Source organism: Elephas maximus, chromosome 8 (genome assembly GCF_024166365.1).
Source record: "Elephas maximus indicus isolate mEleMax1 chromosome 8, mEleMax1 primary haplotype, whole genome shotgun sequence".
In the NCBI taxonomy this organism is placed as follows: domain Eukaryota; kingdom Metazoa; phylum Chordata; class Mammalia; order Proboscidea; family Elephantidae; genus Elephas; species Elephas maximus.
This window is the reverse complement of record NC_064826.1, coordinates 14,120,002-14,145,030: the sequence shown is the minus strand read 5'-3', so window position 1 is coordinate 14,145,030 and position 25,029 is coordinate 14,120,002. Positions and strand designations below refer to the sequence as shown.

The window sequence follows — 25,029 nt, the reverse complement described above, 5'->3', positions numbered from 1 at the left end:
CCTGCCTACCCCTCCCAGCCAATCAGAAAGTTGGAAAGAACAGCCCATCCCTCTTCCCAAAGCTGCTCTTGGTTGGCCACAGCAGGGGCCTGCTGAGCCTGCGGAACCAAGGCCGCTTGCAAAGCTTATTTTTCAGTTTCTCCAACAAATAACCCAGGGGCTCAGAGATGACCATCCTCGTAAACATGGTTCCACAGCTCCAAGCAGTGGTGTACTATTGGGGACATAGGCCGGGGAAGGCCATCTGCTGACCCAGTCCTTAGGGAGATGAGGTGTCTGGTGGCAGGGAGAAAATGGAACGTTAGTTCTGGAGAAACTTGCCCCAGAGCGGCCAGTTGTCAGCCTTTCGGACTCCCCTGCTGGCAGAGATCATTTGCTTCAGTACCTGGGTGAAAAAGAGTTTACACCAGCCAGCCAAGCCTGTCAGCCTGTAAGAAAGACCACAGACCCTTCTTAGGGAGAACGGAAGGGTCGCTGCCTCTCTGGAAATGTGCAGAAGCCAGTCTCATGTGGAGGCCCTCTGAGTTCAGAGGGGATCCTGGGTGGTGCAAATGGTTAAGTGCTTGGTTGCTAACTGAAAGTTTGGAGGTTCAAGTCCACCCAGAGGTGCCTTGGAAGAAGGGCCTGGTGATCTACTGCTGAAAGGCCACAGCCACTGAAAACCCTATGGAGCACAGTTCTACTCTGACATACACGCAGTTGCCATGAGTCAGAATTGACTCGATGGCAACTGGGCTTTTTGAGCCCAAATGGCTGTGGTCTTTCTGGCTGGAGGGATGCTCCAATACTCCTCTCTGAGGCTCTTTCCCAAAAAGGAAGCAGAAGGCATCCACAAAGAGAAAAGAGAAGATGGCTGGCATACAAGGAAGGGCTGAAAGGGCAGGGAAGAAATTGACAAGTTCAGGGACAGGGCCTTAGCAGCAGGTGGACGCAGGAATTTCTCCTGTCTACAGAACAGGACAAACTGTTAGCATCTTTTCTCAGCAAGGACTTGTGGATCTGGGGAGAGGAAGAAAAGAACGGGAAAAGAAGAAAACCCCAGACCTTCTAGAAGTAGTGATCTTGGGCAGTTTTGCCTTGATCTGGGAGACGCTGAACTGGGTCAAAGGGTTACAAAGCCCACATTCTCTTTAAGAGAATGCAAGGAATGGCGTTCCAAGACTTGCAACTCTACCAGTTGGAAAAGATCCCCAGGCTAAAGGTGAAGCGGCTGGGAAATGACTCCAGAAAACCAGTTCTTCTTGGCTTTGAGGCCAGAGCAGCCCTTGCCAGCCCTAGTCCCCTCCGAAATTAACTTGCCTCTGTAGAATGGGCTGGAATGACTCACTTCTTTAAATGCATGTTAACGACTGGCTACTGTATTTACTACATTCTGGCCTCATTTTTGAAATGATTTTGAAACTCCGAATGAACAGTACCACATGTTCGATGTTTTGGTTGCAAATATATAAAGAGACTGGATAATACTAAACAGCTGGGGATACACAGACCGCACGCTGGGGTCCTGAGGCAGCTGTGGAAGTCAACAACTGCTGTTCAAACTCTGAACGACTCCAGATTCCTGTGAGTGAGATAATCGGAGATAACAAAGATGACCTGAAAAAATTGGCCATTGCATTTTTTATTATACCATAAATGAAGATCTGTTAAATAAAATTAGGTAAGGTGAGCCACACAGTAGGACCAGTAGTTCTCCCTCAGGAGTCCTTCTGTTTTTCAGATGAAGACAACCTTATCCAGAATAATGCCTAACAAATGCAAGACATTAAAATGGGTTACAAAAATAAGTGCACCCTTCGCTTGTATCTTATCTGTGGAAATATCTCCTGACTGGATTACCACGTATGGAATTCCCTTTTAGTTAAATACAAGTTGAGAAGACAGAGCCATGAAAACTTCTGTACACAGATGTTTATCAATGTCTCTTAAGTGACCTCAGAGGTGGTCATGTGGATGTCAATGATAGAGGAAACTTCCAGAATTTTTCGATCCTAAAATTTCCCAGCAGTATAGAAATGGTTCCATAAGTTATAGGTATGCTTCCACTCCAGACCTGATTGTGTCCCGTATGGCATTCATGAGGCAAAATGGAGCATCTGGTCCGTTTCTGTTCAGTTTAGTACTTTACTGTTTGTTGGGCAATGAGGAGAATTTTTCAGTGAGGGTTGTGCACATATTATTTAATTTTGCTTGTAAATGAGATCACTGTAAAACTTTTCGTGGGTAGAAAATTCATTTGTATTCAGGAAACAGTTAAGTCTCTAGTTACGGAAAATGAAAGATTTTCATTTGTCTCTAAAAAGAACGTTGCCCTTATTTTTTCTGCCATTGATTGCCACACAAGTTCAGACCCCGATTTATGAATACAAAGTGCCTTTAATTTTGGGGGTGAAGGAGCTACCGCTGCTATCAGCGGTCTGGGGACTTTTTCCCAGCCACACCTCCTACCACTGGGAATAGCCGTTGAACCCATAACATGATGGGCAAGGACTACAGGCGTGGGTCTGTCCACCTGGTGATTCTGATCCCAAGGGAGCTCTTGGGTCCATTCTGATGGGAGAGAAGGGTCTCAGGGTGGGTTGCAAGAATATTGTAATTTTATGAACTGTATGTCTTTATTCTTTCCTGAAGGCTGGTCTAACACAGAGGGGCAACATGAAGGGGCCCAAAGAAATGCTACCAGTCTTCACAGTCACTTCTCTGTCCTTTGAACACAGAAACCAAGTTACTGGTCTTCAGAATATTGCACTGTGCCCAGGGATAAAGGCCATTGCCTCCCATCTACCCCCACCCCCATGTTCAGGAGACGTGCATATAGTGAAGGCGGGCTGTGAGGCTGATGGCTGGTCAACTGCGCCTGCACGCTAACCTTTGTTTTATTCAAACAGTGACACCCAAAGGAGACAGAAAGACAGCAAGTGTCAGAACAGGGGCAGGCAGAGATGTCATTGTTGTTTGTTGCTGTCGAGTCAGCCTTCGACTCATGGTGACCTCATGTATAACAGAGTACAACGTTGCCCAGTCCTGTGCCATCTTTGTGTTCCCTGGTACGTTTGGGCCCATTGTTGAGGCTTTTGGGTCAATCCATCTTATTGAGGGTTTCCCTCATTTCCACTGACCCTCTACCAAACATGATGTTCTTTTCTAGTGACTGGATGGCAATCAGAGACAGAGTGCAAAAGGCAACTGGAAGAGGCGGGAAGCTGTACCCAGAAATGGATGTGAAGATAATCAAATCAGGCCCCAAGACAAAGCCGCAGAGACACCAATTAAAATAAGAAGAGATGAACAGGGTGTCAACGTCCAACAGAACACATAATACCAGCAAGAGAAGGATTGAACCAACAGCATATATTGGAGTTTGAGTTTGAGAGAAGAAGAAAGAGCAGCCTAACCAGGGAACGAGCGAGAGGCAGAGCCCGACAGTGAGGACAGTCCTGAGCCTGAGAACATCAGGGTGCAGGGTTGTGTTTCTCTCTGTGGATGAAGACCTTTTTCCTGCATTCTTGGATTTCTCCAGAAGACCATGCAGCTGGGGCCAGAAGTCAATGTTCGTTTGTTCAAAAATTTTAAAGAAGTCCAGATCGGCTTTCATCACCATGAAATGACCTTGGCTGGTGTTAAATACATTTTGGACTCAAATTTAGCCCGGTGAATCCTCATTCATTGAAAGATCAGACTTCTTGCGGATTTAGCCTCCAGAAGCCAGCTGTGAACCTAGGACGAGTCAGAAAGGTCTGAGCTGCGAGGAGCCCTTATGAGATCCCAGACACTTTATTCCGGCAGAGGCCTTCACCTGTTAACTCTTAGTTAACAAGGAATCATAACAAGCCTAGTTGTCTTAGTTTTTAGGCAATGATAGACAAAAAGAACAAACTGAAAAGGCATGTTTTGTTGGTAACAAAGAAAAGCGATTAGCAACCGAATGTCACAAAACATTGTGTATTAATTATTTAATGAGAAAATAATTTGGTCTGTAAACTTTCACCTGAACACAATTAAAAAAAAAAAAAACTGGAAGCTGGGGGTGGGGGGAATGTGAATTTTAATAGCCTGGTAGTGACAACAAAACTGAGAAATAGACAGAGAGTTAGCAAAGCCTGGAGCCTTTCAGAGGAGGCCCTGGGTGGTGCAAATGATTAAGTGCTCCACTACTAACCAAAAGATGGTGGTTTGAACCCACCCAGAGGCACCTTGGAAGAAAGGCCTGGCAATCTACTTCCAAAAAAAAAAAAAAAGATCAGCCATTGAAAACCAAAGCTCCTGAAGTCTTCTTAAAGCTAAACAATAGTTTAGCTTAACTAGTAAAGAATGTTGGCCTTGAGCATTATGCTCTTTTAACATCTACTTATCTGGGATCATATTAACAACAGCAACTCGAAAGATAAGATAGGAAACGTAGGGGGCAGTGAGTTTATGCTAATGGGGAGGAACAGCTCAGAAAGAAGAGGGTGAGAATGGCTGCACTACTTAATGTAACCAATGTCACTGAATTCTACGTTTAGAAACTGTTGAATTGGTATATGTTTTGCTCTGTATATTCTCAACAACAACAACAACAAAATAAAATTAAAAAACCCAGTGGAGCACAGTTCTACTCTCTGCAAAATGTAGGTTGCCACGAGTCAGAATTGACTTGATGACAACTTGTTTGGGTTTAGTTTTGGTTTGAGACTTTTCAGAGTTGGTGCAAACAGGTCTGCAGACACTAAGTTTGATCCATCTGTCCTCTCTGTAGTATCTCTCAGTTAGTTAAATGACTGTAAAAATATTGGGGTTACAAGGAATGCTGGAGATGATCTTATCCAATTCCTTCACTAGAATGTGTCAAAATATTATCATAACTCTTAAGGTACTAAATTACAGCTTAAAAAAAAAATCAAAAACAAATCTATTGCCCTTGAGTTCGTTCCGACTCATAGTGACCCTATAGAACAGAGTAGAAGTACCCTACAGGTTTTCCAAGGAGTGGCTGGTGGATTCGAACTGCCAACCTTTTGGTTAGCAGTCGAAGGCTTTTAACCACTGTGCCACCAGGGCCCCAAATTAGAGCTTAGAGTATTTCATATATGTAGTTTAATGAAGATATGAAGTCAATAGTGCTAAAAAAGGTTTTGGCATTTGGAGGGGTAGAATTCTGTCTTCTGGAGATCATTTCTATTGGAAGTACTTAATTCTTGGGTTATGCTGAAGAATTTGAACATAAGGACAGACAAACATGAGTGTTGGTGCAACCTCTCCCATTAGGGTGATCCTCTCAGCAGTAGCCCCGCTTCTCTGTTCAAAGACAATGAGTGACCGTTTGGACTGGTAGCATTTCTATGGACCCCTTCACGTTGTCACTCTGTGTTGGACCAGCCCTCCAGAAAGAAAAGCCAAGACATAAAAAAAAAAAAAAAAGACATATGGGTCATAAAATTACTGATTTTCTAACTGAGTTTTCTTGGTGGCTTTTGGAGAAGTTGAGAAGTATATCCTTGGCTAACATTGTGTTTATTTGGGTATAGCTCTCATTTCTTTACTCCTACTAAGAGAAACCTTGAAAAAGATGGCCTTTCAAACCTGCACCTTGGTCCCTTAGGAAGAAACAAACTGTCCCCCACCTCCCCAACCCACCTCCCCAGCCTTCCTCAAGTCTCTTCTCACTCTTGGGTGTTGTGGCAATTGCTCAGTGTTGAAGCAAATCTTAGATTTCTGCATGGGACTAGTCAAACCCTTCCACCTCTGGAGGTATCTGAAAGGACTCTTTCTTCCAGCCCAGATCACCTTAGGGCATGAGTCAGATTAGTTTTTCGTGAAGCTACAAGGGACAGAGGGATTTTATCTGCTGCCAGTCTCCATAATGGAGTAGAGGATGAAGAATTTCTGGATTACTGTGTGTGTTGGTCCCTGCTCCGTGGCCCTGTGTGGGCCAGTCTCTCAGAGTGACTCTCTGGGGCCTGAGGACCGCATCAGGTCATGCCTCAGGGCATGGAAGAGGCTAAGCAAGGCCTGGGCCCAGACGTCCTTCTGATGCCCCTCAGCCAGGGCCGTGCGGTAGGCTGTGTAGGCCAGGGTCAGCACTGTCCTTTCAAAGTCTTCCTTCTTGAGGATGCCAGGGTGGCTGGAGAGGCTAGCGGTCAGCCGGCGGATGTCTGGGATGCGCTTGGGGATCACGTCGTTGCAGATGGAGTGGAAGTCAGCGGCCTTCCGCAAGGAGGCAAGCTCCTCGTCCTTGATGGAGATTTTTAGGTCTGGGCTGATCTCGAGTTCGGCAAGGAGGAACTGGTGAGAAACACAGGGCGTGGGAAGACATGAGCTGGGCATTGTTGCAGACAAGTTTTATTCATTAGCGTGCACATTCATTTCAGGACCCAAGGAGACCTGGGCTCCAGCTGACTGCCCCCTTTACTATGCAGCCTTGGACAGGTTACTTAACTTCTCTGAGCCTCATTTTTCACCTCTGTGAAATGATTGGCAGCAGCATCTATGAGTCCCTGGGTGGTACAAATGCTTAAGCACTTGGCTACTAACTGAAAGGTTGGTGGTTTAAACCCACCCAGAGGGGCCTCGGAAAACAGCCTGGCGACCTGCTTCTGAAAGGTCACAGCCTTGAAAGCCCTACGGAGCAGCTCTTGTCTGCACACACAGGCTTGCCATGAGTCAGAATTGACTTGATGGCAACCGATTTTTTAATAACGTCTGTGTCGCCTGGATATTGTGGGAGGCAAATAAGATGAATGTGGACAACATCTAATACAGTGCCAGTACATAGCCACTACTTAAGTGACTAATTATTATTTCCAGTGTCCAAGATCAACCCCTTCCTCCTTTTTTCCCTCCCAACTACCAAAGATCTTCTAAAGCATAAACTGACTATTTCGGATAATTATTAAGCAGAAACTGAGAAATCAAAAACCAAACCAAACCCGTTGCCGTCAAGTCAATTCTGACTCATAGCGACCCTATAGGACAGAGTAGAACTGCCCTGTAGGGTTTCCAAGGAGAAGGTGGTGGATTCAAACTGCTGACCTTTTGGTTAGCAACAGAGCTCTTAACCAGTGTGCCACCAGGGCTCCTGAGAATTCCAAGGATGCGGAGAATTGTGCTAGGAATTAATTGGGGTACAGAGATATATCCTCTTCTCTCATCTATTTTCCAAGAATAGGGAACAGGTCTTGCATATATCCTGTTTCACTCCCTGCAGAGTACCAGGTCCATAGTTGGAACCCAGTAATCACTTTTCAGATGGAATGACCAGAATTCTAACAAGTCTCCCTGCCTCCATCTTCTCCCTGCGCCAATCCATCTTCCACACTGTGTCTGTTGTCTTTCTCACAGATCTGCTCATATGATGCCCACATTCAAGACTTGGCAAAGGCTACACATTTCCAGTGTGCTCCCGAAGACAGGATTTGAAATCTCCTCCAGGGCTTATATGCTTGGCTAGAGCAGGCTGTCTCTTTCTTACCTGATCAGCTCTAAGGCACAGAGTCTGAGCGTGTCCAAGCTGCAGGGGAATTTCAGAGCTCCTTGTTCAGTCCCCTCATTTAACAGTGGAGGAGACTCAGGCCCAGAGGTCAATGGTGACTTGTGTGAGGACATGCAGCAGGTGGGTGGTGGGGCAGGACTACAACTCAGCTCCTGAGCTTGGGCTCTGACCACTGCACCAGGCACCTCAGTAAGTTTACCCCCTGGTTTGGAGACGGTTTGGTCACAGGGATGGGGCTGTGGGAGGAGAGGAGAACCTATGGGATGGCCCAGGCATTCAGAAACAATGCAGGGCTAACAGGGAAGCCCGAAGTGGCATTGCTGCGATATGGCTTCACTCAGACAATGAACTTGGCATTGCTTTGTATGACAGGTGAAACCTGCTTGGGATTATTGCCACACACATGGTGCCTGGGTGCCAATAATGGCACCTGTGGCCCAAAGTTAAATCTCTAATTCTGCCCTAACTGGATTTCTAGTGCCATTATTCCCTGATACAGCATGTGGGAAAGGAGAGGAGGTAAGAAGAATACCTTACTTTGGCATGGACAAGATTATACAACCTCAGCAAATGAGTCTAGGCCAGGCCCTACGATAGCAGAGGCTGTAATTCTCAGGGACTCAGGCCACTTCTTCTCCAAAAGGGGTAGAGACAGTGCAATGCCTTTTGGCCCCTGCCTACCTCATGCAATCCTGGCGGCACAGTGATTAAGTGCTTCGTTACTAACTGAAAGGTCAGCAGTTTGAACCTACCAGTGGCTCCATGGGAGAAAGATGTGACAGTCTGCGTCTGTAAAGATTACAGCTTTGGAAACCCTACGGGGCAACTCTACTTGGTCCTATAGGGTTGCTATGTGTTGGATCAACTTGACAACAATGGTTTTTTTTTTTTTTTTGGTATATACCTTATCTAAGGAGTCCTAGTAATGCAGTGATTAAGTGCTTAGCTGCTAACTGAAAGGTAGGTGGTCCTAACCCACGAGTGGCTCCATGGGAGAAAGATACGGCAGTCTGCTTCTGTAAAGATTACAGCCTTGGGAACCTTATGGGGCAGTTCTACTCTGTCCTCATGGAGTTGCTGTGAGTTGGAATCAACTCAAGGGCAATGTTTTTTTTTTTTTTTTTGGTGCCTACCTCATAGAGCAGTTCTACTTCTTCCAGGGAGGTCTGCAAGACTGGGTTCAGCGGGATGGATGAGGACCTCTTTGGCCGCTGGGCAGCAGGGAAGAGCACAGCTGGAAGAGACAAAGAGTGAGCTAACCTGAGGTAACGCTGAGGTGGCTGACTCTGAAATAGAGGTGCAGATAAAGGAGGGAGAGGTGACAGACTCTTGTGGTATGTTCCAGAAGGTTCTCAGGCATGTCAGATGTGAATGTTTCAGACTAGTGGTTTCAAACCTGGCTGCTCACCAAGATCATTTGAGGAAGTTTTGAAAAAATATGTATGCCTGGGTCCCACCCCTAGAAAGTCTGTATTAAAGGACAGTAGAATGAAACAAAAGCAGGCAAACAAACTAAACGCCCCAAACTCGACACGTGAGTTCCTTAATAATACCGGTCCCTGATAGTACTATGGTGACCTGGTGGCATAGTGGTTAAAAGCTACGGCTACTAATCAAAAGGTCAGCAGTTTATAATTTACCAGGCTCTCTTTGGAAATCCTATGAGGTTGTTTTACTCCGCCCTATAGGGTCGTTACGAGTTGGAATCTACTTGACGGCGATGTTTTTTTTTTTTTTATTGGTTAATAGTACCTCACACTTTAGCACTTGGTTTTATCAGTATAAGTGCTCATTTATATTTATTCAGTCACAACTCTTTTTTTAAATGTTAGTTTATTTGTTTCCTTCCAGTCTTGTGCTGTGCACACGCTCTTTCTTCCAAGTTCATGGATGACTCTCTGACCTGTCTACCCGGCCTTCACTTTGTGTCTGTCCCTTGCCTTTCAATCTCATCATCAATGTCTGTTTCCGTGACGTTATTCCATGGAGTGGCTCTCCCAACATGGATGTAAACATTTCCCTGTTGTTGCCGTTTCTGCCTTTTTGTGGTTATGAATGATGCTGCAGGTTGTAGATTGAACCATGTCCCCCAAAATATGTGTTGTAAATCCTAATCCCATTTAGGAATGGATTTTCTTTGTTATGTTAATGAGGCAGTATTAGCGTAGGGTGTGTTTTAAGTCAATCTCATTTTGATATATAAGGCAGTAAGATTAAGCAAACAGAGGAGAAAGCAACTGAGCAAGCGTGGAGAGATGGGGGAAGACAGATCACCAAGGAACCAAGGAGCAAGGACCTTCCTCTGGAGCCAACAGAGAGAGAAAGCCTTCCACTAGAGTTGGCGCCTGAGTTCAGACTTCTAGCCTCCTAAACTGTGAGAAAATAAATTTCTGTTTGTTAAAGCCACCCACTTGTGGTGTTTCTGTTATAGCAGCACTTGGAAACTGAGACCTTGCTGCTGACTTCTGAGCCCAGAGCGCTGGCTCTGCCCCTCTGAGTATTTCGCCAGGACAGAGGCCAACAAGAGCCATTCCTGGGTTAATGTCCTGTGACCTCCAAAAGCAAATTCACAACTCCTGTAATCGAAGGATCAGACTTCTGGCTACCCCAGCCATCCAGGAATCTGAACATGAGTGACCATCTAAAGGAGGACAACTATGACAAAACCCTGCCACTAGACTCGAGAGGAGCATCCCCCAAAGGCCAGCTGATTTGGAAATGCATTTAATGCAAAGTCAATGACCTGACAACGGTGTTCCTCAGTGGTTGCATTTAGAAGTGGGAGTTTGAAGGAAATGAATGGATTGCTAGAGGTACATGGTAGCAAGAGTCGGGGACTGACTAAAAGAAGTGAGGGAGAGGTCAGACTACTACTACAGAGAGAAGGAATAATCATAAATTGCAGTTCTCTGGGGCCATATAAGGCTAGGAGCAAATGTACGCATCCACCTCAACAACCCCTCTGTGTACCAGGGCATGGTGCAGAAATGGTTGGTAAACCAGCTGCCATCTGATAGGAAAAAGTACAGCTTCTTCAAGGCACTTGACTGTGATCTACCAGAAAACTGTGGAAACAGCTATACAAATCTATGATGACAATGAGGTGAGTGGCGCCCCCTGGAGTTGTGTGAACCATAAATAACGGCTCTGCTAGTTGATGAGATAACGACATCCTTGAGCCACCAAGAAAAGGTCCGTTTATGTTCTGTGTGCTTTGTTAAGGAAGGCAGGAAACAGTGTAAAGCATTTTAGAAGGATTTTCAGCAGAAGTGATTAATATGAAAAGTCTCCAACTTAAAGGAGATTTCCTGAAAACTTGCTGGTGGGAATTCCCCACTTCCTGGAAAAATCTGGAATCCACCCAGAGGTGCCTTGGTTACAGCCATCGGAAACCCTATGGAGCACAATTCTACTCTGACACACATGGGGTCGCCATGAGTCCAAGTTGACTCAATGGCACCTGATTTTTTTTTTTTTTTGGTGCAAATGGGGTGTGAAAATTTTAAAAGCTTTCTAGATGCTTTTAAGGGCAGCCTCAGTTGAGAAATACTGTCCTAATGGAGGGAGAATGAAGCTGGGTTTGAGTAGAAGCAACAACCCAAGGCCATGTGGTCATTCTCATGATAGCCCACTGGTTCTCAACTTGACTGCATGTTAGAATCACCTGGGAATCTTTACAAACTCAAATGCCCTAGGCCACATCCCAGACCAACTTATGGGCATCTCTGGGGATGCAATAAGCATTGACACTTTTTTTACTGTTTTAAAAATTAATTAATTTTTATTTATTTATTTTTATTGTGCTTTAGAATAAGACTTACAGAGAAAATTAGTTTCTCATTAAACAATTAATACATGTATTCTTTTGTGACATTGGTTGCCAACTGTGCAACGTGTCAACACTCTCTCCTTCTCAACCTTGGGTTCCCCATTTCTTTTTGTCCAGCTTTCCTGTCTCTTCCTGCCTTCTTGTCCTTGTCTGTGGGCTGGTGTGCCCATTTAATCTCACATACATGGTTGAGCTGCGTGTACTATTGTTTGTTTTATGGGCCCGTCTAATCTTTGGCTGAAGGGTGAACCTCAGGAATGACTTCAGTGCTGAGTTAAAAGGGTTTCCGAGGGCTATACTCTCAGGGTTTCTCCAGTCTCTGTCAGATCAGTAAGTCTGTTTTTTTTGTGAGCTTCAATTTTGTTCTATATTTTTCTCCAGCTGTGTCCAGGACCCTCTATTGTGATCCCTGTCAGAGCAGTTGGTGGTGGTAGCTGGGCACCATCTAGTTGTGCTGGACTCAGTATGGTGGAGACTGTGGTAGTTGTGGTCCTTTGGACTAATCTTTCCCTTGCGTCTTTGGCTTTCTTCATTCTCCCTTGCTCCAGATGGAGTGGGACCAGTGGAGTATCCTAGATGGCCGCTCGCAAGCTTTTAAGACTCCAGACGCTACTCACCAAAGTAGGATGTAGAACATTTTCTTTACAAACTGTGTTACGCCAATTGAGCTAGATGTCCCCTGAGACCATGGTCCCAGGCCTCAGCCCAGTAATTTGGTCCCTCAGGGAGTTTGGTTGTGTCTATGAAGCTTCCATGACCTTGTCTTGGTCAAGTGGTGCTGACTTCCCCAGTCTTGTGTGCTGTCTTACCCTTCACCAAAGTTACTGCTTATCTGTTGTCTAGTTAGTGTTTTTCCCTCCACATCTCTCCCTTCCTTGTTATTGTTAGGTGCCGCCGAGTCGATTCCGACTCATAGCGACCCTATGCACAACAGAACGAAACACTGCCTGGTCCTGCGCCATCTTTACAATCGTTGTTATTCTTGAGGTCATTGTTGCAGCCACTGTGTCAATCCACCTCATTGAGGGTCTTTCTCTTTTCTGCTGACCCTGTACTCTGCCAAGCATGATGTCCTTCTCCAGGGACTGATCCCTCCTGACAACATGTCCAAAGTATGTAAGATGCAGTTTCGCCATCCTTGCCTCTAAGGAGCATTCTGGCTGCACTTCTTCCAAGACAGATTTGTTCATTCTTTTGGCAGTCCATGGTATGAGTCGGAATCGACTCGACGGCACTGGGTTTGGTTTTTTTTTGGTTTTGGTATATTCAGTATTCTTCGCCAACGCCACAATTCAGAGGCGTCAACTCTTCTTTGGTCTTCCTTATTCACTGTCCAGCTTCCACATGCATATGATGTGACTGAAAATACCATGGCTTGGGTCAGGCACACCTTAGTCTTCAGGGTGACATCTTTGCTCTTCCACACTTGGAAGAGGTCCTTTGCAGCAGATTTGCCCAATGCAGTGCGTCTTTTGATTTCTTGACTGCTGCTTCCATGGCTGTTGATTGTGGATCCAAGTAAAATGAAATCCTTGACACCTTCAATCTTTTCTCCATTTATCATGATGTTGCTCACTGGTCCAGTTGTGAGGATTTTTGTTTTCTTTATGTTGAGGTGTAATTCATACTGAAGGCTGTGGTCTTTGATCTTCATTAGTAAGTGCTTCGGGTTCTCTTCACTTTCAGCAAGCAAGGTTGTGTCATCTGCATAACGCAGGTTGTTAATGAGTCTTCCTCCAATCCTGATGCCCCGTTCTTCTTCATACAGTCCAGCTTCTCGGATTATTTGCTCAGCATACAGATTAAATAGGTATGGTGAAAGAATACAACCCTACTGCACACCTTTCCTGACTTTAAACCAATCAGTATCCCCTTGTTCTGTCTGAACAACTGCCTCTTGATCTATGTAAAGGTTCCTCATGAGCACAATTAAGTGTTCTGGAATTCCCATTCTTCACAGTGTTATCCATAGTTTGTTATGATCCACACAGTCTAATGCCTTTGCATAGTCAATAAAACACAGGTAAACATCCTCCTGGTATTCTCTGCTTTCAGCCAAGATCCATCTGACATCAGCAATGATATCCCTGGTTCCACGTCCTCTTCTGAAACTGGCCTGAATTTCTGGCAGTTCCTTGTTGATATACTGCTGCAGCTGTTTTTGAATGATCTTCAGCAAAATTTTGCTTGCGTGTGATATTAATGATATTGTTCTATAATTTCCACATTTGGTTGGATCACCTTTCTTGGAAATAGACATAAATATGGATCTCTTCCGATCAGTTGGCCAGGAAGCTGTCTTCCATATTTCTTGGCATAGACGAGTGAGCACCTCCAGCGCTGCATCTGTTTGTTGAAACAACTCAATTGATATTCCACCAGTTCCTGGAGCCTTGTTTTTCGCCAATGCCTTCAGAGCAGCTTGGACTTCTTCCTTCAGTACCATCGGTTCCTGATCATGTGCCACCTCTTGAAATGGCTGAATGTCAACTAATTCTTTTGGTATAATGACTCTGTGTATTCCTTCCATCTTCTTTTGATGCTTCCTGCATTGTTTAATATTTTCCCCATGGAATCCTTCAGTATTGCAACTTGAGGCTTGAATTTTTTCTTCAGTTCTTTCAGCTTGAGAAACACCGAGCGTGTTCTTCCCTTTTGGTTTTCCATCTCCAGCTCTTTGCACATGTCATTATAATACTTTACTTTGTCTTCTTGAGATGCCCTTTGAAATCTTCTGTTCAGTTCTTTTACTTCATCAATTCTTCCTTTTGCTTTAGCTGCTCAACGCTCAAAAGCAAGTTTCAGAGTCTCCTGTGACATCCATCTTAGCCTTTTCTTTCTTTCCTGTCTTTTCAGTGACCTCTTGCTTTCTTCATGGATGATGTCCTTGATGTCATTCCACAACTCATCTGGTCTTCGGTCACTAGTATTCAATGCATCAAATCTGTTCTTCAGATGGTCTCTAAATTCAGGTGGGATATACTCAAGGTCATATTTTGGCTCTCGTGGACTTGCTCTGATTTTCTTCAGTTTCAGCTTGAACTTGCATATGAGCAATTGATGGCCTGTTCCACAGTTGGCCTCTGGCCTTGTTCTGACTGATGATATTAGGCTTTTCCATCGTCTCTTTCCACGGATGTAGTCAATTTGATTTCTGTGTGTTCCATCTGGCGAGGTCCATGTGTATAGTCGCCGTTTATGTTGGTAAAAGAAGGTATTTGCAATGAAGTCATTGGTCTTGCAAAATTCTATCATTCAATCTCTGGCATTGTTTCTATCACCAAGGCCATATTTTCCAACTACTGATCCTTCTTCTTTGTTTCCAACTTTCGCATTGCAATCACCAGTAATTGTCAATGCATCTTGATTGCATGTTCGATCAATTTCAGACTGCAGCAGCTGATAAAAATCTTCTATCTCTTCATCTTTGGCCCTAGTGGTTGGTGGGTAAATTTGAATAATAGTCGTATTAACTGGTTTTCCTTGTAGGCGTGTGGATATTAACCTATCACTGACAGCACTGTACTTCAGGATAGATCTTGAAATGTTCTTTTTGACGATGAGTGAAACACCATTCCTCTTTGAGTTGTCATTCCGAGCATAGTAGACTATATGATTGTCTGATTCAAAATGGCCAATACCAGTCCATTTCAGCTCACTAATGCCTAGGATATCGATGTTTATGCATTCCATTTCATGGAACTCCCCTCCTTAGTAATCATCAAAGATTGTTTCTTTCTGTGTGAAATCTTTTCATGAGCTTTTGTAATAGGGTTCTCATACACTATTTGTCCTTTTGTGATTGCCTTATTTCACTCAGCATAATGCCCTCCACATTCATCCATGTTGTGAATGTTTTACAAATTCATCATTGTTCTTTACCCTTGTGTAGTATTCCATTGTGTGTATACACCACAGTTTGTTTTTACATTCATCTGTTGATTGGCGCTTAGGTTGTTTCCATTTTTTACTATTTTGAATAATGTTGCAATGAACATGGGTGTGCACATGTCTATTCATGTGACAGCTCTTATTTTTCTAGGATATATTCTTAGGCGTGGGATTGCTGGATCATATGGTATTTCTATTTCTAGCTTTCTAAGGAAATGCCATATTGTTTTCCAAAATGGTCGTACCATTTTGCATTCCCACCAGCAGTGCATAAGAATTCCAATCTTCCTACAGCCTGTCCAACATTTGTTATTTCCTGTTTTTTTGATTCGTACCGGTAATGTCAGGGTGAGATGGTATCTCTTTGTAGTTTTGATTTGCATTTCTCTAACGGCTAGTGATCGAAAACATTTCCTCATGTGTCTGTTAGCCACCTGAATGCCTTCTTTGGTAAAGCGTCTGTTCATATCCTTTGCCCATTTTTTAATAGGATTATTTACCTTTTTGTTGTAGAGATGTTGAATTTTCCTATAGATTTTAGAGATTAGACTTTTGTTGGATATGTTAAAGCCAAATTTTTTTTCCCAACCTATAGGTTCACTTTTTGCCCTCTTAGTGAAGTCTTTTGATGAACATAAGTGTTTAATTTTTAGAAGATCCCAGCTATCTAGCTTATCTTCTGCTGTTTGTATATTGTTAGTTATGGTTTGTATCTTATTTATGCTGTGTATGAGGGCTTATTTTTTCTTCTATGATCTTTATAGTTTTTGGTTTTATATTTAGGTCTTTGATCCATTTTGAGTTAGTTTTTGTGTATGGTGTGAGACATGGGCCCTGTTTCATTTTTTAACAGGTGGACATCCAGTTTAGTCAGCACCATTTGTTAAAAAGACTGTCTTTTCCCCATTTAATGGACTTTGGGCTTTTGTTGAAGATCAGGTGACTTCAGGCTTTTGTCGAAGATCTGTAGGTGGTTGGATTTACATATAGGTTCTTGATTCTGTTCCATTGGTCAATGTGTCTGTCTTTGTACCAGTACCAGGCTGTTTTGACTACCATAGCTGTATAGTAGGTTCTGAGGTCAGGTAGTGTGAGGCCTCCTACTTTATTCTTCTTCAATATTGCTTTACTTATCCGAAGCCTCTTTCCTTTCCATATAAAGTTACTTAGTTTTTCCATCTCATTAAAGGATGCTGTTGGTATTTGGATCAAGATTCATTGTATTTGTAGATTGCTTTGGATAGAATTGACATTTTCACAATGTTAAGTCTACCTATCCATGAGCATGGTATGTTTTTCATTTACGCAGGTCTCTTTTGGCCTCTTGCAGTAGTGTTTTGTAGTTTTCTTTATATAGGTCTTTTATGTCTCTGGTTAGATTTATTCCTAAGTATTTTATTTTTTTAGGGGCTGTCTTAGTTGTCTAGTGCTGTTGTAACAGAAATAGCACAAGTGGATGGCTTTTAACAAAGAGAAATTTATTCTTTCACAGTCTAGTAGGTTACAAGTCCAAATTCAGGCTGTTGGCTCCAGGGGAGGGCTTTCTCTCTCTGTTGCCTCTGGAGGAAGGTCCTTGTCATCAATCTTCCCCTGGTCGAGGAGCAACTCCAGCACAGGGACCCCAAGTCCAAAGGACACACTCTGCTCCTGGTGCTGCTTTCTTGGTTATATGACGTCCCCAACTCTCTCTTTACTTCCCTTTCATCTCTGTAAGATAAAAGGTGGGGCAGGCCATACCCCAGGGAAAGCCCCTTTACATTAGATCAGGGATGTAACCTTAGTAAGGGTGTTACAATCTCATCCCAATTCTCTTTAACATAAAATTACAATCACAAAATGAGGACAACCATACAATACTGGAAATCATGGCCCAGCCAACTGATACACACATTTTGGGGGGGACATTATTCGATCCATGTCAGGGGCTATTATAAATGGTATTGCTTTCTTGATTTCCTTTTCGTAGTTCTCTTTATTGGTGTATAGGAATCCAACTGGTTTTTTGTGTGTTTATCTTGTATTCTGCTACTTGGCTGAATCTTTCTATTAGCTTTAGTAGTTTTCTTGTGTAGTCTTCAGGATTCTTTATGTATCCCCCCAGTGCTTAATGTATAGTATCATATAATCCACAAATAGGGAAAATTTTACTTCTTCCTTACCAATTTGGATGCCCTTTATTTCTTTTTCTTGCCTTATTGGTCTGGCTGGGACTTCCAGCACAGTGTTAAATAGGAGTGGTGATAAAGGGCATCCTTGTCTTGTTCCTGTTCTCAGGGGAAATGTTTTCAGCCTCTCTCTGTTGAGAATGACGTTGGCTGTTGGTTTTGTATAGATGCCAGCATTGGTGCTTTTTAAAGCTTTTGAGGGGTTACAATGGGCAGCCAGGGCTGGTAACTATTGGGTTATCCTGCTCCACAGCTGAGTGCATTGTGCCTTCTCCATGACACTGTTCAGTGCTCACTCCCATCGTATGGGGTCTTCCAGGGCCATCTGAAGAGACCAAGGGCATTATGTTCTTGTGGTAACGAGCAGAGGCACAAAGAGTGTGCCCTTTGCCTCTGCCTTCTCTTTAGTGGAAGATGAACCAGGACCAAACCCCCAGGCCGAGATGTGAGCTGTTGCTTTCTGTCCACTCTTCCCTTACTTCCCAAAGCCCTAGGCCGAGATGTGAGCTGTTGCTTTCTGTCCACTCTTCCCTTACTTCCCGCTGCGGTCTGGGTGGATGAAGCCCTCCTCGCAGGATAGGGCCTCAGAGGGACTTTGATTCTTCTTCCAGAACTTCCCTCTTACAAGAAATCAAAGATGCTGTTCCCTTTCAAGTTTACACCTGTCTTTGTTTCCTAGGGCCATTATCACAAAGTACCACCAACTGGGTGGCTTAAAACAACAGAAATTGATTGTCTTTCAGTTTTGAAGGCCGGAAGTTTGAACTCAAGTTGTTGGCAGGGCCACGCTTTCTCCAAAGCCTCTAGGGGAAGATCCTTCTTTGCCTCTTCCTAGCTTCCAGTGGTTGCCGGCAATCCTTGACGTTCCTTGACTTGTAACAGCATCACTCCAATCTCTGCCTCCGTCTTCACCTGGCCGTCTTTCCTCTGGGTCTCTGTGTCCTGCCCCCTTTTCTTATAAGGACATCACTCAGATAGGTTCAGGCACCATCTACTCCAGTACGACCTCATGTTAACCTAACTGATGGCATTTTCAAAGACCCTCTTGCCAGACAAGTTCACATTCACGGGTACCAGGGGTTAGGACTTCAACATATTTTTCTTTGGGGCACAACTCAACCCATAACAACACCCCAGGGTAAAGGGGTTGGGGGGATTGTCATGGGCAGGAGCCTTTCTGTTCCCAGCATTCATAGCCCTGGAAGGCTGCCTCCCAGAAGTCCCCCACGGCTAGATGTGGGTATCAGAGCCCTAGACCTGGGCCCACTCAATTGTTTCCTTTTAACATGTACACTGCAGGTGGACCCCTAGCTCTCAAAGAGCTGAGAAGAAAAACTCTCTGATTCAAAAAAAAGCTGAGCTTAATAATGGAAACATTTTCATTTCCAGTAGCCCCTGTTCTCATACCGTTTCAAATAATAACAGTTTAGTGAAGATTGTTAGACAATAGCTTCAGCCTCTAGACTAGGGGGCCATCATAACCTTAGAAAGGCTGTGTGGAGAGCACAGGAATTTTAGGGATAGAGCCCTCTTCTTCCCACCCCCTACCATTTCACTGCTTCTGGAGTCCCACCCCTCATGTGTCCCTAACTGCTTTGATGTGTGCCCCAGGCAGGGAGGCTTTTATCCCCCCTTCAGCTGCTGACATGCAGCGGCTCTAGGGTCAGACATCTCAGCGGCTCAACAGCCACCCCGTCTGGCTCCCCATGAAGAGAGGAGGCCTAGAGAGGATTAACTCACGCCCATGGAGATGCTGGAGGGGGTGGGTGGGAGAGAAACAATGTGTAGTCAATGTCCAAACAGATGGTTGGCTGCTAATTGAAAGGCTAGTAGTTTGAACTGACCCAGAGGTGCCTTGGAAGAAAGGCCTGGCAATCTGCTGCCAAAGTTCACAGCCTTGAAAACCCTATGGAGCAGTTCTACTCTGCACACATAGGGTCACCACGAATTGAAACTGACTCAACGGCAACTGGTTTTTTTAAAGTTGATATCAGATGGTGGCAATGGTAGTTCAGTGGCAGAATTCCCCCCTTCCATACAAGATAAAAAAAAAATCCGGGTTCAATTCCCAGCCAATCCACCTCATACACAGCCACCATCCATCTGCCAGTGGAGGCTTGTTTGTTGTTATGATGCTGAACAGGTTTCAGTGGAGCTTCTGGACTAAGAAAGACTAGGAAGAAAGGCCTGGCAATCAATGTCCAGAAACCAGCCAGTGAGAACCCCGTGGATCATCACAGTCTGACCCCATTGTGCATGGGGTTGTCACGGGTCGGGGTTGACTCTAACAGCTAATAACAACATCGCTTGTCCCTAAACACCACCCTTTTCCAGCAGTGCTTGACTAAATCCTCATTCTAACAGGGTGATACTAGAACTTATTTGCAGTTCCTGTTCCTGGCTAATTATCAGAAGGCAGATGTTGACTCTGGCTTCCACCCTCCCTTATCTCTGAGAGGCCAAGTTCTAGCCTGGGAGACGCTACTTCGAGTTTATCTCTGTACAGGCGGCAGCCTATCTTTCCAAAGCCGGAGTCCTTCCAAGCTTTCTTGCCTAGACAGCGGAACACTCCCCAGATGCAGGAGCCTGCCTTAGCTTGCAGCATGAACTTCTCTTCAATTTTTTATATTCTGGGGTAAAAATCCCCCAATACTTTTAATAGGACAGGACAGTTGTACGACTGACCGTGGTTTCCACTGAGCAGTGTGGAGCGTGTGTACCAGGCAGCCTTGCAGGGAAGGTGTCGAGCGGCAGACCATGTCAAGCCTTACAGCCATAGTTTTAATAAATCAGTTGAAACAACTCTATGGAAATGAGAGCAAGTATGGAAAGGAAAAGCTCTTGTTTATAAAAGGTCCTTCGCCAGGTCCTGTTGATGTCACTGACAGGTCTGCTCCTGGGCCAGCTCCTGGACAGACAGTGTTATTCTGAGCCAGCTGGGCTCTTGGCTGCGCATGGGTCCTCTGGGGGCATGCAGAGCCATGGGAAGCTTCTGGAAGGTCTGCTGCCCGTCAGCTTCCCTTGGCCTGATGCCTACCACACAATGAGGGATCTTGGGGGGCTGGGAGTTGGGAAGCACCCTGGAGAGGATGAAAAGGGGTGAAGAGGGGACGGATGATCAGTGAGACCCTGGCTCTGAGGTCAGAGGGCCTGGGGTCAAGGCTGGCTCGACCCTTCTAGCTGGGTGACACTGGGCCTTGGTCAGATGTGCCCTGCCTTGAGCAGGTACCGCGGCTGAATGAGGGACCCTGCTCCCAGTAATGACCGGTGAGCTAGTTAGCTACTTAGTCCTTATGGACCCCGACTGTGCCATTCCCTCGGGGACTTTCCTGACTGAAGGTGCACACAGCACTGGAATGGACGTCTGAAAATCACACACACTCTGCCCAATGGCTGGGGCTGTCCTTCCCTTTCCTGAGCTGCTTTAAAAAGGAACCATTCATATGCATTTAATAAACATAGGTATTGATATTAATTTATATTAATAGACATATTTCTTTTTTTGTAAGTCTTCCTAGTTACCCTTCTCCCTCTGTTCCCAAGTGGTGTTCTCCAGGACCTGGGAGTGCCAGGCTTGGGCTGTGTGTGTGTGACTGTGTGACAGTGTTTGAATGTGTCTCTATGTGAGTGTGTGTGTCTGTGTATATGTGTCCCTGTGTGAGAGTGTCTGTGTATGACTGTGTGTCTGTGTGATTGTGTGTCTCTGTGTTAGTGTGTATCTGTGTGTGTGTGTCTGTGTGTCTGTGTCTTTGTGGTGTCTGTGTGTCTCTGTGTGTGAGTGTGTCTCTGTATGTGAGTGTGTGTCTGTGTGTGAGTATGTGTATATATGTCTTCTCTGTGTGCGAGCGTGTGTATCTGTGTGTGAGTGTATGTACGTGTCTTCTCTGTGTGTGTGTATATTTGTGTGTGTATATGTGTCTTCTTTGTGTGAGTGTATCTCTGAGTGTGTGTCTCTGTGTGTGCGTATGTGTCTTCTCTGAGTGTGAGTGTGAGTGTGTGTGTGTGACCACCTGGCTGTCCTGGGCTGGCCGTGCTAACCACAGGTGAGTCATTTGGTCTTAATCAAGCTGTGGGGCTGGCCAGGCTCTCCTGGCGTGGAAAGCTACCTCCCAGGGTGGAATCCTAGAGAGTGCTTCTTAGGGGCTGGCTGTGAGGACGGTAGAGAAAGGTTGTCCTGAGGGCAGGTGTATTCCCTTTGGGGTTATTGCTACGTCTCTATCTGCGAAAGGATGGGGGTGGGTGGAGGTGGCAGGGGGTGGGGTGGTGGTGAGGGTGGATGGGGAGGGGGCGGAGGAGGAGGATCTTGGAGAAAGGCCGCCCTCAGAAGGCCTCCACAGGGAATTCTTGCCTCTGAGGAAGGGTGGAGTAGGTTGGGGTGTTGGGGCTGAGATAAGAATGAAGGTGAAAGGAACAATAAATTTGGAAAAACAGTTATTGATTTGACTGTGACTCCTATTCCGTCATTAACAAACAAATGGCAAGAATTCTGTATTCCTTTTATAATTAGAAAAAAATGTGATAAATGAAGAAAAAGCAACCGCGTGGAAGACTTTTGACAACGGTTGGAGGGACCCGTGTGGTTTGTTGACCCCAAGCCCTGATTGAACCTCTGCCTGGCACCAACATCATCTGCCCTGTCATGGCTCTTCCAGGTCTCAGTGCAAGCTGTGACCATCCTGGGGGCTGACCTTCCCCAGTGACGCGGGGGTGGGCCAGAGCAGCTTGTCCCAGGATGCTGCTGTAGAACTCTGTCGCGAATCTCAGACTTTCTTTCATGAAAAATTTTCTTCTTCTTCTTTTTCTAATGGTAGGTAATAGCTAACATGTAGTCCCTGGGTGGTAAACGGTTAACACACTTGACTGCTATCCAAGGCACCTTGGAAGAAAGGCCTAGTGATCTACTACTGAAAAATCAACCATTGAAAACCCTATGGAGCGAAGTTCCACTCTGACACCCGTGGGGTCGCCATGAATTAGAATCAACACCACGGCAACTGGTAACCGGTAATACCAACCAACCAGTTACTGTCTAATTGACTCTGACTCATGGCGACCCCATGTGTTTCAGAGTAGAACTGCACTCTATAGGGTTTTCATGGCTGTGGCCTTTTGGAAGTAATCACCAGGTCTTTCTTCCAAGGCACCCCTGGGTGGGTTCGAACCATCAGTCTTTTGGTTAGTAGTCAAGCACTTAGCCATTTGTGCCATCTGTATTTATATAGTACTTCATCCTTTACAAAGCATTTTTATTTGTATTTTTTGCATTTGACCCTCGCAACAACCCAGTGAAGTTAAGTCTGGTTATTGTTACTATTTCCTGTTAGTGAACTAAAGCTCAGAGAGGTTAAGAGATTTGCCAGCTATCACACAGCCAATGAGAGGTAGAACTTAAATTGCCTGAGACCCTTGCAGCGTAGCTTATGACATAGCTTCTGAGTTTACAAGATGTATTACAAACCAAGAAAGACCCCTGGTGGCGCAGTGGTTAAAGCACTTGACTACTAACTGAAAGGCTGGTGGTTCTAAACCACCAGTGGCTCCAAGGGAGAAAGATGTGGCAATCTGCTTTCATAGAGATTTACAGCCTTGGAAACGCTATGGGGTCACTATGAGTTGGAATCGACTTGATGGCAGTGGGTTTGGTTTTTTTGGGTTGTTACAAGCCAGAGCTTCTCATTCGGCGTTCTAAAATCCTGCGCGTCAGGAAGAATGGGTAGCATCGCCCCTCCTTCCCTAGCAAATGAGCAGAGCCCCAGTGGCACACGGGGTGAGTGGCAGAGCACAACTCCAAGTCCCGTTTGCTGTCTGCTTTCAAGGTCTGCAACAAAGTGTGCGCATATTGTAGGCAGTGAGGGGGGGTGTGTGTGTAATATGGCTTCCCACAAAGAAGGACAAAACAAAACAAAAAACTCAAACCCTCTGCTGTTGAGGCAATTCGGACTTATAGCAACCCTACAGGACAGGGTAGAACTGCCCCGTAGGGTTTCCATGGCTGTAAATTGTTACAGAAGCAGACTGCCACGTCTTCTTCCTGTGGGGCGACTGGTTGGTTCAAACCGCTGACCTTTTGGTTAACAGCTGAGCGCTTAACCTCTGGCCACATGGACACGCTACATTAACTATTTGCCTCTAGGCAGCAACCATTTCACAGCTCAGCTCAGAGGATTGGCAGGTTCCTTATCTCAGGCTTCACGTGAGGGAGTAAAAACCAAAATAAAGACAAAAAAGGCTCTTGCTTTTCCCCTTCAGACCCTTCTGTGCTGCTCTGTCCCCAAGCCGGTGGCTCCCTCCTTTCTCTCTCCCTCCTCCAAATGGGCCCACTTCCTCCTGTCTCAGATATCTACAAACACCTCCAGCTCTCACTCCAAGCAGCCCTCTCTTCCTCCCTCCAGCCTTTCCGGGGGACAGGTCTCCAACGACCTCAGGAGGCAGGAAGATTAGCGTTCAGAGGGGTGCGGAGTGGTCATCATGATTGCCCCTCATTTCCTAACAGTGACAAACCCTAAGTGGGTTACCTCAAGTGCCAGAGCCTGCTAAGTGGAGGCAGCCACAGGGCACAGAACAAAGATGCCACTGCAGCTCTGAGCACCACTATCCTAGGGGAAGGAGACCAGCCATTGAAGAAAAAGCCTTGCCAGGGCCAGGCAGGCAAGCAGGCAGGCACACCTGATGTCGAGGGTCCCGTTGCTTTGTCTGCCCGGGGACAGCTCCACCTCGCTGGAGAGATGGTCCCACTCCTGGCAGGAGGCAGCCCCGAGACCCCATCTGGGTGACCCAGACCCAGCATCTCCTGTGCTGGATCCCAGGTAGTAGGCCTTCTGCACCCCAGCTCCCAGCTGCCTCCTTTCAGCACCTGCTCTGCAGATGGCCAGCCAGCTGCAGCAGCCCTGGGAGATGCAGGGAAGCTGTCCACATTTTATGGAGCCAAGATGGGTTTGCTCTGGCCCGCCAGAAAGCGATGCCCTCTGGTTCTTGACCTTGACTGAGGCCTTTCAGCTGCTTTCACTTTTTTGAGGACCGTTCTGATTGCTGATTCCCAGGGGGAAGACACCAAAAAGCAGGAAGCAGTTGGCAGAGATGAGATAAAAGTGGGCACAGGGCTTCTAACTTCCTTTCCCCTCTTACTCCCCCCATCCCCAGTTTTATTCAAGAATAAATAATAAGCATCAAGCAAACAAGTACATAAAGACCAACGCACCTCGGTTCCACCTGTAGGGCACGGTCGCCTGAGCGTTGTAATACACCAGCAGAAGCAACACCGTCTTCCAAGACATCTTCTCCTCCCGGGAGAGCAGATACCAGCCCTCAAACCCAGTGGGACCAGAGTAGCACAGGTATGCCTGTCCAGTTTCTCCGAGAGAGGACCGTCCCCACCACCCCTTCCCTTTAATGAAGGGCCTCCCCCTCCTCAGAAGGGTGGAGGCTGGGGCTGCCCCCTGGGTGGGACCGGATCCGGCACCTCTCTGAACCCAACTCTCCGCGGGGTTGGGACTGGGTTTCACAGACAGCCTCTGTTTTGAGCACATCTGGAGTGACTCACGGGGCATGTGATCTCCTTGGCAGTGGGGTGGAGAGACAGAATTTCTGTGCTTCAGTTCCATGTGTTGGATGCCCCCACTGGAATTTTTCTTTAGCAAACAGACTCTCGGAACTCGCTGGAGAGAGAGCCCGGG

At 45.7% G+C, this 25,029-nt stretch overlaps 1 protein-coding gene across 1 annotated transcript; it reads right to left on the bottom strand.

Annotated features, from left to right (window-relative positions):
- Positions 1–1,586: 1,586 nt before the first annotated feature.
- FAM180A (family with sequence similarity 180 member A) lies at positions 1,587–24,930 on the bottom strand. Its single transcript, XM_049894084.1, has 3 exons — positions 24,555–24,930; positions 8,605–8,705; positions 1,587–6,264 (listed from the first exon to the last, which is right to left on the bottom strand). Exons 1-3 carry the CDS (start codon positions 24,901–24,903, stop codon positions 5,920–5,922), a joined length of 795 nt encoding a protein of 264 aa, XP_049750041.1. The 5' UTR covers positions 24,904–24,930; the 3' UTR covers positions 1,587–5,919.
- Positions 24,931–25,029: the final 99 nt, after the last annotated feature.